This window comes from Nematolebias whitei, chromosome 6 (genome assembly GCF_014905685.2).
Source record: "Nematolebias whitei isolate Nwh7 chromosome 6, NemWhi1, whole genome shotgun sequence".
Classification (NCBI taxonomy): domain Eukaryota; kingdom Metazoa; phylum Chordata; class Actinopteri; order Cyprinodontiformes; family Rivulidae; genus Nematolebias; species Nematolebias whitei.
The window spans coordinates 9,721,467-9,734,227 of record NC_056503.1 but is presented as its reverse complement, the minus strand read 5'-3'; the positions used below and the strand labels follow the sequence as shown (position 1 = coordinate 9,734,227).

The window sequence follows — 12,761 nt, the reverse complement described above, 5'->3', positions numbered from 1 at the left end:
CTGTTGTTCTGTCTGTACAGCACTTTGGTTGGCCTTGTCGCTGTTTTAAGTGCTCTATAAATACAGTAAAATGGTATGGTATGGTACATTAATTTCCTGAAAAATGCCTCCAACAGTAAACACTATTGCCCTAACTGTTACTTTAATCCTAACCTACATTTTATTTCATCTGAACTTCAATTCAGGTCATTACCATAAATCTAAAGATCTAAACAGCCACAATATGAGTAACAAAAACACAAACAAATCCTGGAAATTGACTTCATTTCAACTGCTTTGAGGGGATACATTACAGGCTGGCTGCAAGAATCTCTTAACAACAATGCACATTGACCACCTTTGATGTCAACTCTATTACACTGCACTGACACACACACAAACACATGCACTGAGACAAAGTGAGGGCACTCTGTCTTTGAAGTGTAGCTGAGACAGATTTACTGCTCCACATTGACCGGACCTGGTATTTAAGACTCTTCAAGGAGACGGATCCGATAACGAGTGAGACTTTATGTGCGTGGTGCGTGTGTGAATGTTAGAAAGTGAACTGCAGTGATGGACAAAGATTGTGTGAATTGGGTACCAAATGTGTAAATCAGATGAGTATTTATCAAAAAGCAGAAAATGGCTTTATTAGTTGGGGCGGCTGTGGCTGAGTGGCTAGAGCAGTCGTCCCCCAATGGGAGAGTTGGGGGCTCAATTCCAGCAGCAGTCACATGTTGAAGTTTCCCTGGGTAAAACACTGAACCCCTCATTGCCTCTGATGTGTGTCCCATCAGTGTATGAATGTGCTCTAAAGCACTGATTAGTCTCTATCAATCAATCGATCAAGTTTTTTTGTATAGCACATTTCAGCAAAAAGGTAGTTCAACGTGCTTTACATCATAGAAACACAAAAGTAAAAGTCATTAAAACAATATACTGCCACTAGTTGAGAAACCAGTAACAAGCATTACATTTTGTCGAGTGCCATCAAATATGTTGATCATTGTTCCATTTATTATAGTTCGAAAGAAACTCTAAAGAGGTGGGTTTTTAGACTTGATTTAAAGGAACTCAGTGTTTCAGCCATTTTGTAGTTTTCTGCTTTTCTCTACAGATTCAGAATAGCTTTATAGAGATATAGTAGAGTGCTGTATGAATGTGTGTGGAGGTAAATGAGGGCGCAGGTTGTGTTGAAAAGCGCTTTGTGTATCTTGACGAGATAGAAAGGCACTATATAAGTACAGTCCATTTAATTAATTAATTGAAGGAATGCATATCCCCGGCCGTCTTTCATGCCAGCGTTTTAAACTGAGCTCATGTTGTGGCGAGAAACATGATCAGACCTTGAAAATAACCCAATGCCCAATCACACGTGATATCATGAGTTGTCACACTCAGAGTTTGTGTTGTGAATAACTCTCACCTGCTACCACATGACATCCTTTAACAACACTGGGCAATAATTAAACATAAACATTTATAAAGACAAACTGTGACAAATCTTTCAGTCAGGTAAGCAGACATTTTTTGTATCTTTTAAAAGCGTCTTATTTCTCTACTCATTACAAGTTCTTTAGGGCAACTGCAAGAAAAACAGCAGAATAGATAGATCCATTCTATCATAGCATAAAGTTCACATCTTAACGAATTGTTTTAGGTGCATAAACTCAGTCATCACTTACTATGATAGCTGATGAGGAAATGACTATTCCACCTCACAGATTAAAGAAAGTTGCTCTGGTTCCATAAACAGTACTTCACTCTGACCTTCATGTCCTATTATTTATTCAGTAGAACTGTATGGTGCAGAAAGTTACATACAGGAGTTTTGCTGAAGAGTACCTGTATTTCATTTTAACAACAACATGACAAATAATTGACTGCAAATTATATGCATTTTGTATTCTGTTAAGCAGATATGTTGCTTGAGACAGTTGAGGAGGTCCTGATAAGATGAACCTCACATCCTGTGTAAATGTTCCAGCACAGTCATGTAACACAATTTTTTAGCCTTACCTAAACATATTTGTTTGTTTTGGGGATCTTTTTTAGCATCCAAGCTGTTTTAATTATCAGACAAATCATTTTATTCTATACAAGGTTTGAACTCACCGAAATAAGAAATCAATGCGACCTTTAAGTGTTGGATTATTTATTTTATTTGCTGTTGTTGTTTTGCTGTATTTACTTCATTGTCTGTTAAACATTGGGTTTTGAAATTTATATTTTTGTGTTCTTTCTTCTTTTTTTCTTTTTTTTTTTGCAGGTTGACCCTAAGGCTAATTCAAGCACCAACTGGGAGGCTGTCACTCAGTTGATGTCGGTGAGTTGTGCAAACTGAAACATTTGAACAAATAAAATCCTACATCAAAATTATTTGAACAGATTGACTTTTTGTCAACTATTAAAGATGGACAGGAAAAAAACTTTATCAAAAGTTTGGCTGCGGACGAGCCCCCAGTTTAGTTAGGCCCAGTCTAGGAGTAGTCAGGATGTAACATTTAGGTGATTCAAACTTCTGCACAACTCAAGCAGCCACTGACATGGGATTGTAATTTTATAGAAAAAAGTGGAATTTACTGTATTTACAATGACGGAAAATTTACCAAATGGAGATCCAAGGCCAAAATAGCAAACAAATTTCATTTATTAATTTTTTTTTTTACTTCTTTGTAAACTTTCGTTGTCGCTACACAAATCTGTTTGACCTGGGTGGGGGGGGGAGAGGGATCCTCCACTGTGGACGCATTTCAGACAGGTTGGAGAGACCGCTGCGCTCTTCTTGTGTGCAGAGAATGTGCGAGCAGTGCGCGATTGAACAGGCGTGCAGCTTAGAAGGAACATTCGTAAAATAGTAATGGATTAATCTGTATTATGTAATATTATGAGTTAATCTTTTTAGATTAATCACATACGTTGACAGCCCTAACATACTGTATATATAAAATTATAATTAATAACAGAGTCCACAACACATGATAATTGTAAATACTGTGAAAGGGTCTGTGTGTGTAAGAGCTCTCAAAGACCTGCCTCAGCATTTCAATCAGATTAAGGTTACAGTTTCACTGATTCACTGAAACAGCTTGATTTTTTTCCCCTCTTTTGTTGTAGATCTGTTGTGCTTGTGGTGATTGTCTTATTGCATTAATTAGTTTTAGCCATTAAAAAAAAACACCTTAAGTTTTAATTCTAAAATACTTCGGTGTAAAGCCAAAGAGCCTATGTCCAATGAATGCAAAACAAACTCATATCATTACACTTCCACAGCCACAGTTGACAGTTTGGTTTCTTTATCATATGATAGTAAATACGATGCCGTGGTATTTTTACAGCACAAACAGTCGTCAGGTTACGTTTGCCCTCATGTACACAATTTTTATTACCATACTTTTCGTTTCCTCTGTCAGCTTCTACAGAACAGCATAGTTAACAGCACGTGAAGCGAGAGGGGACTGTGTTAGTCCACTCATGGACAGTCGATATAAATCTCAGTTAAATGAATGTTTTAACACAGGGGTGTCCAATCCTGGTCCTCTAGGGTCACTCTCCTGCATGCTTCACTTGTGTCCATGCTCCAACACACCAGGTTCATGATTAAAATACCCCTTCATGTTCTGCAGAAGCCTGTTAATCACCGAACGATTCAAATCTGGCGTGTTGTAGCAGAGAAACAACTAAAACATGCAGGGTAGTGGCCCTCGAGGACCAGGACTAGATACCCCTGGTTTAATAGCCGCTTTGTTATTTGCATCCATCTATCAGTGTTTGTGGGTTTATTTCTATTTTTTATGTCTATTGAAATGATGAATTTATTTTCATTATGTTACAATTTAATATCAGTAATGGCTTTTGGTATTTATGACTCTTGTGAATTTGTTATTTTTTGTTTTTGTGTGTTTTTCATTTGGAAACTTCAACATTAGAATAATTTAGTTTAATTTATTAATCATGCATACTGCTTTTTAGGTAACTTTATGAAAGCAATCTGTTAAAGAAAACTTTTTTTGTTAGATTTTTCTTGCACGGCCATAATGTGCTATGTCTGTTTCAAATAACCCAAACCAAACTAATTATGAAAAAGAGTTGAAACACTTGTCAGACTGATGCGCAGAAACAGGGACTAATAATTGCCTTTTGTGAAGTGATATTTTATGTGTTTTGGTTTATCTGACATTGTTTCCTTAATTTTAAAAATAAGTTGGATCCAAATAAGTCCAAAAATCACATGAAGGAGATTTTAGGTTTTACTTTGATTATAATTTAATTGTATCTATTTTACAATAAGGTCATGTTAGTCTTTTTTAAACATACTGTAACACAGTTATAAAATAATATATTATAGTTTTCACCATTTATACCTTACCATAACAAGGTAAAGTAATAGGTATCTCAATTTTATTACAAGATGGAGTGACACGCGTAATATGATGATTGATTTTATGCCCAATATCCTACTTTATTTAATCGCTTACAATAAATATTAACAAATGTGAAATCCCAGAAGAGTGCTTCTGTTTCAATATTAACTTTAATCAGTCTAATTCTCCTCTCAAAGTTATATAAATCTGCTCATTACTTACGTTTGTCCTTTGAAACATGGCTGAGGGTTGCAGCAGACCTCTCAGATATAATAGCCTCACATTTTATTGGTTTTATTACAGTTGCCTCCGATTCAGATAAATAGCCTGCAGCAGCACAAAGACCACCCAAAGATCATCAGTGTGGCAGCCTGCTGCTTTGACTCTCTATTTTTAGTTACAGCAGGAAAAAAAGTTGTTGTTTATGTGTGTTAATAATTTTTGTCAAATGAAGACAAAAGACTAAAAACATATCTTGTATTTTTTACGCAGATTACTTTCTAAATGTATCATCTTATATTGAAAGTAGGTTATTCTGTCCTTTGTGCAGTATGTCCATCCAACAAAGTGTCTCTTCTTACATCATGTTTGTGCTTTTAGAGTAACTGTACCTTTTCATACAGCAGACGAAGGTAACATTTTTCACATTTTAAACTGTATTACAGAGCGTCAGGGTGAAAATGACCCACAATGACTGACGCTGTAAATTCATGATTCATTCAACCTTTATTTATTCAGGTCAATCCCATTGAGCCTCGGGGACTCATTTACAAGAGAGACCTGGTTTTAACAAAGAGTGATGACAACAGTAGACAATCATAAAAGGTTGCATGCAAATTGAGAATAACAAGTGAAAATAAAATGGTATTAAAAAAATGTAATTAAAAAACAGGTAGGTTGTAAGGCGAATGTAGAAAACTAAAAACAGGAACGTCTGCATTGTTTTTTGCCAGGAACTTAACAGATGTTTGAAGCCACTTAGAGAGGTCGAGGTCGAGAGCTTCAGATGTTTTTGCAAGATATTCCAGGAAACAGGAGCAGAGTAGGAGAAGGTCCTTTTGCCAAGTTCAGTCTGCAATGAGGGAACACTGCAGGTTATAATGTCCTGAGAGCGCACGCTGTAGCTGCACTCACGTAGAGACATGTAGGAGGAGATAAATGAAGGCAGCAGACCAAGAAGTGATTTAAAGATGAAAAGTTACCAGTGAGAGAGTCTGTGTGAAGTTGATGATGACCAGGGCGGCTGTGGCTGAGTGTTAGAGCAGTCGTCCTCTAATGCAAGAGTTGAGGGTTCGAATCCAACGGCAGTCGCATGCTGAATTGTCCCTGGGCAAGACACTGAACCCCTTGTTGCCTCCGATGTGTGTCCCATCGGTGTATGAATGTGATAAAGAACTGATTAGTCTCTTTAGAATGATTTGTTCAAATAGCTTTGTAGAGATCTAGCAGAGTGCTGTATGAATTGGTAAATGAGGACACAGATTGTAGTGTAAAGAGCTTTGAGTATCTCAATAAGATAGAAAGGTGCTATATAAGTACAGTCCATGTACCATTACCGATTAAACAAGTGAATATAGGGTGCAGTGGTGGGTACGATAGTTACAGCCAATTATGAATCTTAGTGCACCATGATAGACAGCATCCAACATCTGCAGGGTGTTGTAGAAGCATTCATACAGATAATGTCACCGTAGTCAATGGAGGGAAGGAAAGTCGCAGTTACAAGGAATTTCCTAGCATTCAGAGTTAGACAGGATTTATTTCTGAAAAATAAACCCAATTTAACTTTAAGTTTTCTTACTAGGTTTTCCACATGGAGCTTAAAAGAGAGATGCAAATCGACCAAGATACCCAAATATTTGTAGGAATTGACAAACTCAATAGGGACACCATTTGTGGATAAAATCAAAGGAAGAACTGCTGGAACTGACTTCCTGTTTGAAAACAGCATTCCTTTGGTTTTGACTGCGTTTAAGACAAGTTTGAGGTGGAACAAATCTGACTGGATGGTGACAAAAGCGAATTGCAAAAGCTGGAAAACCTTATAGAAACTGTTTTAGCTCGACAATAAACAACTGTTTCATCAGCATAGAAATGTAAGGATGCATCAAGGATGCTCTGACCTACATTACCTATGTAGATTGTGAAGAGGGTGGGCCCTAAGACTGAGCCTTGTGGTGCACTATTGTTGACTGATAAATAACTGGAGGAAGTACCATTATGTTGAACACATTGCCTCCGGTCTGAGAGATAGTTAGAGAACCAACCAATGGTGTGATCTGAGAAACCAATTTCTGAGAGTTTATGGCATAAGATGCCGTGGTCCACAGTGTCATTGTGTCAATGATGAAAGTAAATATGAAATTTAAGCTACATCCTCGTAATGTTTTCTAAATGGTTTTGACCTTTCTAAAACAACACACCCGGACTAAGGCTAAACATTTAAATTTGCTGTAATTTTCAATACCTCAAAACTATGCCATGGTTTTAACAAAGTTCACACAGCTGATACTTCCTTTTGCTTACATTTAGGGCATTAACAGAGTACTCGAGTAATTAACACATAGATTGCTAGGACATCTATCGATGTTAAAAAAGTAAAGTCGGGTATCCATAGTGACGTCATATTATGTGACCACGTATGACCGTAGGGGGCGGTGTTGCACTGTTGCAGGTCACAGAGTATGGTGTAACACCGGGTCCAATCCACCAGAACCAGTTTCGGTTTAAGTTTAATTTTTGACGTGCTGCGTTTCTTCACGTTTGCAGTTTAATAATAATAGCTAATGGTTTAGTTTTTCCTGTGACTTATTTGCAGTATGATAAATGGTAGGTGCATAATATACGCTCCCAATGTTTTGTTGGTCTTTTTTTTTGTAAATAATTACCTTTTTTGCAGTTTAATTAATTAATTTATTTTTGTATCTTGAGATCTATGACGTCATCAAATACTCGAGTTCTACTCGGGTTTTATTATGTTAATGTCGAGTTTAAAAATTATATACTCGTTCAACCCCTACTTACATTTCTCCCTGCACACTTTGTGCCAAAACCTGGTAGAAGTACACGAAAGCCAAGGAGATACCCAAGAAAAAAATAGTCTAGAATTGTTGTATTATGAATCATTTTACTTGTGCTTTAAATTATAGCCTTATGAACTTTATGTAGCCCTAAATCAATTCTGTAATCCAAACTTTCCCTTTCTTTTCAACCTTTGCTTTCTGCAGGACATGGGTTCACAAGGGACGTCACCAGCAGGAACAGGGTTTCCTCCGACGCTTGAGGATTTAGACAAAACCATTGCTGCCTTTGACTCAATAGAACAGCTTCTCAAGTCTTTGTACCCGGAAACCTGGAGACAAGACCTGGACAGCATCTATGCACAAACATACATTTATTATAGATCCAGAGCATATTATCTGGCCAGCAAACACAATAAAGGTGAGATACACAAATCCCAAAATGTTCTGAGACATTTGCATTTGCAGTGAGCTCCATAGTCACAGCCATATCCGGGCACTAGTTGGAAAGAAGAAGCTGGTAAACTGGATGGATGGAAGCCAGTGGCTGTATTGTAGAGGCTGACTGGTGTTTGTTAGGTAATCTAAAATTCAGAAAAAAATAATCAGTTTAATTATCGGTGGGGAAGCCTTTTGTGGCTGTAGAAATACTGTGCTCTGTGTTTTAACACCACACGTCACACAGCACTGCACTCTAGCAGCAGGTTAATCAGTTATTTTGTCCAAGATTTTACTGTCTTACTCTAAAAGTCATAGATTAAATTAATAAAGAATAAACGACTGATATAAATAAATTACAAATATTTATGTGTTTGGTTTAAAAGAGCATCTTCATAATGTGGTGTTTTATGAACTGGAGGCAAAGTGGCAGTTCTGGTTTTTTTATGTGTAGTTCTTCAGAAAGATTTTGAACAACTAATATCCTACCTGTTGTAGATAGCTCATTGAATGATCTCAGTTTAAAAAAAATAAGAGTTCAAGTTTGACCAGACTGATGAGCGAACAGCTAGTCTAAGGAGGACTAAGACCAATGTGGTTTGTTGCTGTTTGTGATTTAATTTTCCAATACCTTTCCACAGAATCCAAATTCAAAAGAGCTAAACCATCCATTAGGTGAATTAATGAAGATAGACATGTAATGTCATGTGAATGCAGGTACACAGGAAGCCAATTTACAGAAAACAAGGTGGATTTTTTTTCCCCAATGAAGAAACTAACAAACAGACTGAACTAAAACTAACAACAGATGAAAGTAAAACTGCATAAAATACAGCAAAAAGGAAGTAACACAAATCTGACTATAGAAACTAAACACATGGGCAATAAATATACCTGGGCTGACAAGTCCCAGGTGAAAGACCACCAGGGGAAGTAAAGCAGACTGCAACATAAACAAAGACCACCAAAATAAAACAGGAACTATATAAAGAAACCAAAAATGAGGAGAATAAAAAAACAAGCCTTGGTCAACTTAACAAAGAACAGCCTAAAAAATCTACAAGTTTTATTATCTTCAAAGTAATTGCCTCGTTAATAAATGCAGTATGAGGGTCTCAGAGTGTGAAGCACAGTGCTCACAGAGACAGGGGCACGCAGCAGTAGATTTATAGTATCCTCATAGACCGGGCTATTTATACAGCTCAGTGGTGAAGCATCACAGAGGTCAAAGTCTGGGACACAGTCGTTTGTAAGAAATTAGCCAGGGCTGCTTTATGTTCAGGTGCAGCACAAGAGGAGTGGCAGGACAACAGAAGGATGATCTATCTTTATGTGATATTTAGGAAGACATGCTTAAAGGTGGATTATACCTTAAATTTGACTAGAAAAGTAATGAAAACTGGGAAATAAACAAAACAAATCTTCAGCTGGGTTCTGGTGAGGTCGGTCCCAGGAATCCAGACAAACACAAGAAGCTTGTGTAAAAAATCTTAAAGATGTATTAAAGAAACTGAAATTAAAAAACTAAGTGCTGACAAGGCATGCAATAACTACAAGGAAACAAAAAGTAACTTGGAGACACTGAGGAGGAGCAGACCAGCATGAAGCACCATGATGGACTGATGAGTGAGGGAAAGCAGAGAGTTTAAATGGAACTGGGAGGAGTGAGAACACGTGAGAGCAGCTGAGACTAATGAGGAGCAGGTGAGGATGAATAACTGAGGGGAAGAGCTGGCTCAGGGAAAAGCACTGGTGGAACAGGAAACTGAAGGAATAAAATCAGAAATGCATATTAAACAATCAAGGACCAAAACAAGCAGAACGAATCTAAACATTACTAGAGAAATTGCATTTCCTGTGAAAATGCAGTGTGAGTTCTTATTGCTGAATAACTTGCTAAGAAACAGCTGAAATTAACTAAAAACACGCTGAAATGAAAGAACAAGCCTAAATAAGCAGAAGGAGAAAGGACAAAAAATTGTAGAAATGGATTTAAATAAGAGATAAGCACAAAATTAGGAAATCGGCTAAAAAAAGCTGAAGTGAAGGCAGAAAGAAGCTTAAACTACCAGAATGAAGTGGAAAGAGCTTAAATGAGTCCATGCAATAATCCAGGTATACAATCCAACAATTTTCAGTCAGGTCATCTGGACAGTTACTTTTTTTGTGCTGAAATGTTTCACCTTCCATCCACAAGGCTTCGTCAGTCAAGGAAATACACAACACAAAACTGATTCTTCCCCCAACAGCTTACTCCAAAGTGGAACAAACCAGTTATGTTGGTGCTAAGATGGTCTTTTTGGCATGCCCCCTCCTCCGGTGTCGGCCCTGTTCCTTGTCGACAGTCATGTCAAACTCGTTCAAAACCAACAACGTCCATGCTCAATAATCCAGGTATACAATCCAAAAATTTTCAGTCAGGTCAGTCAGACAGTTTCTTTTACGGGCGTCTGAAACGTCGACATGACTGTCGACGAGGAAGAGGGCCAGCACCGGAGGAGGGGGCGTGCCAAAGAGACCATCTTAGCACCAACAGAACTGGTTTGTTCCACTTTGGAGGAAGCTGTTGGGGGAAGAATCAGTTTTGTGTTGTGTGTTTCCTTGACTGACGAAGCCTTCTGGATGGAGGGTGAAACATTTCAGCACAAAAAAAGAAACTGTTCAGATGACCTGACTGAAAAATGTTGGAGCTTAAATGAGCTAAAAAAAAAATGGAAATAGCTAAAAAGCTAAAATTTGAAACAAAAAGAACAGCAAAATATTAGCTGAAATAGCAAAAAAAGCTGAAACTAACATGAAAAAGCTGAAAGGAGCATACCAAGCTGAAATTAACAGAAAGAAGTTAATTAGGTTGAAAGTAGCAGAAATTATCATAAAAACTTGACTTTATCTGAAAACAGCTGAACTTAGCTAAAAAAAAATTCTAAAAAGGTAGCTGAAAAGGCAGAACAAGCTGAATTAGCTGAAGAAAGAAGTAAGAACATGTTTGCTGTAAGAAGCAAATATTAGCACAAAAAAAATCAAAATTATCTATTAAAAAAGGCTGAAATTAGTAACAAACAGCTGAAAAGTAGCTAATAAAAGCAGAAAGAAGCTGAAATTACAAGAAGGAAGTGGAGAGAACACTTTTTTGCTGAATTAGGCTGAAAAAACGTTAAAATGTGCGCAAGAAATGTGGAATTAGCTGAAAAAGCTTAAATTAGCATAAAAACAGCTAAATTGTAGCTGAAGCAGCAGGTAAAGAAACTTGCAGAAATAAGTTGAAAGGAGCATAACAAGCTGAAAATGGCAGAAAGAAGTTAGCTGCACAGAAATGTTGTAGTTAGCAGAAAGAATCTGAAAACAACAGCTGAAATTAGCTAAAAGTAGCTGAAAAAAATTTAAATTTGCTCAAGGAAGCTGAAAGAAGCTGAAGCAGAACAAAATGTGAAAGGAGCAGTAAAAGATTGTAAACAGATATAAAGATCTGAAGGATGGAAAATGAGATCAGTTCATTTTCTATTAGGAAAAAAATGGCAGAAAAGGCTAAATATTTCAAAAAGCTAAAGTTGCACCAATACCCAAAGTCATAGCAGGATTGTCCTGAAAGAGCTGAACATTTTGATTTATGATTTATTAACGTAGCTTGAAAACTGCGGGACGAGAATAGCACCAAAAAATGTACGGAAGTAAAACGGATCACAATAATGTGAATGCTTCATAAACATTCACTCTGTAAAGAGTAAAAGCTACAAAAACAACCCAAAAGAGAATCTGAGGGATTCTGGGAATTTTGTTGAAGGGCTCAATATATTTAATAAATACAGAAGTTCACTATGTGGGACAGGAGGTGTACAGCAACAGCCTGAAAATATAGCTGAATGAACAAATGAGCCTGAAATTTGTGAAACTATAGATTTGGTCCTCAGGAGAGGAAGAGCAAATATTTTTGAGTATTGTAAAAGTTTTGTGTACACATGAGATAGAATGTCTGTCTAACAGACCTTATTGCTTTTTGATTCCTTCTTTCTCTGGTACTGTTTCTGTGAGTCTAACGGAAAGATACCCTGTTCCTTAGGAAATGATTTGCACTTGATAGCAAATCTTTTTGCATTTAACGTGTGTGTGCTCTAGCTTTGGATGCTGGGAGTTTGGGCATTATGCAGAGCTACTTAAAGCTGTCTATAGGCACTGCAGGTCTTTAGTACAACAATGTTGCACTCTCTAATTGGAAATTCAACCTGTGTAGCAGTGCAGAAATCTGCTGCAGTCAGCAGCTTAGCTTTGTTTTCATTAGGACACACACACACGCTCACACCCATCGTTGTTTTCTTGAAAGAAAGCTTGCCTGATAATAATATTAATTGGGATGTATTCTGTCCAAACGTTCAGCCTCAAACACAAATGAGTTCAAATAAAGCCACAGTGTTGCACAAACAAGAGTACTTGTGATGCAGAGTGCAGCTAAAAATATCCTGTTAATTTTTTTCTCGTACACACTGCACTTTTTCATGCTGCTGTCTTTGAGTGACAGTCCATCTTCAAGTCTTACTTGCTCTTTATGTCTTTATTTCCCCCCTCACTCACACACCTTGTCAAGCATCCACATCACTGATTTTCTGGATTTACAGTACTTCAAGCCTGCACCAACACAAACAAGCCAATGTTCACACCATAAACACCTGTTTGCTGTGTAGCCTGCATCATCCCTGTCACTAACCACAACATGCACTTGAACTACACAAACTCAGGCATGCACACGCACACAATGCCAAATCAAAACTACCACCTACACCTTAGTCAAGCATCTATTACAAATGTTAGGCACAAATTTTACAACTTTTCTCACTTTGTTGGTTAAATTTTTTTTGATATATCTCATAAAGATGATTTTAAAAAGCAAAGGCGATGTTTCACTGTCATTTACTTTTCATTAAAGGAGATGCAAATTATACAAAGTAATATACAGTAGTATGTA

General features: G+C 37.2%; 1 protein-coding gene across 1 annotated transcript in view; it reads left to right on the top strand.

Annotated features, from left to right (window-relative positions):
• The window catches only part of pdgfd (platelet derived growth factor d), an 88,625-nt gene that overhangs the window by 67,390 nt on the left and 8,474 nt on the right, over positions 1 to 12,761 (top strand). The window contains exons 4-5 of the mRNA XM_037678015.1: positions 2,252 to 2,308; positions 7,574 to 7,787. Of these exons, the coding sequence (XP_037533943.1) occupies positions 2,252 to 2,308; positions 7,574 to 7,787 (271 nt within the window). The remainder of the gene's footprint in view (positions 1 to 2,251; positions 2,309 to 7,573; positions 7,788 to 12,761) is intronic.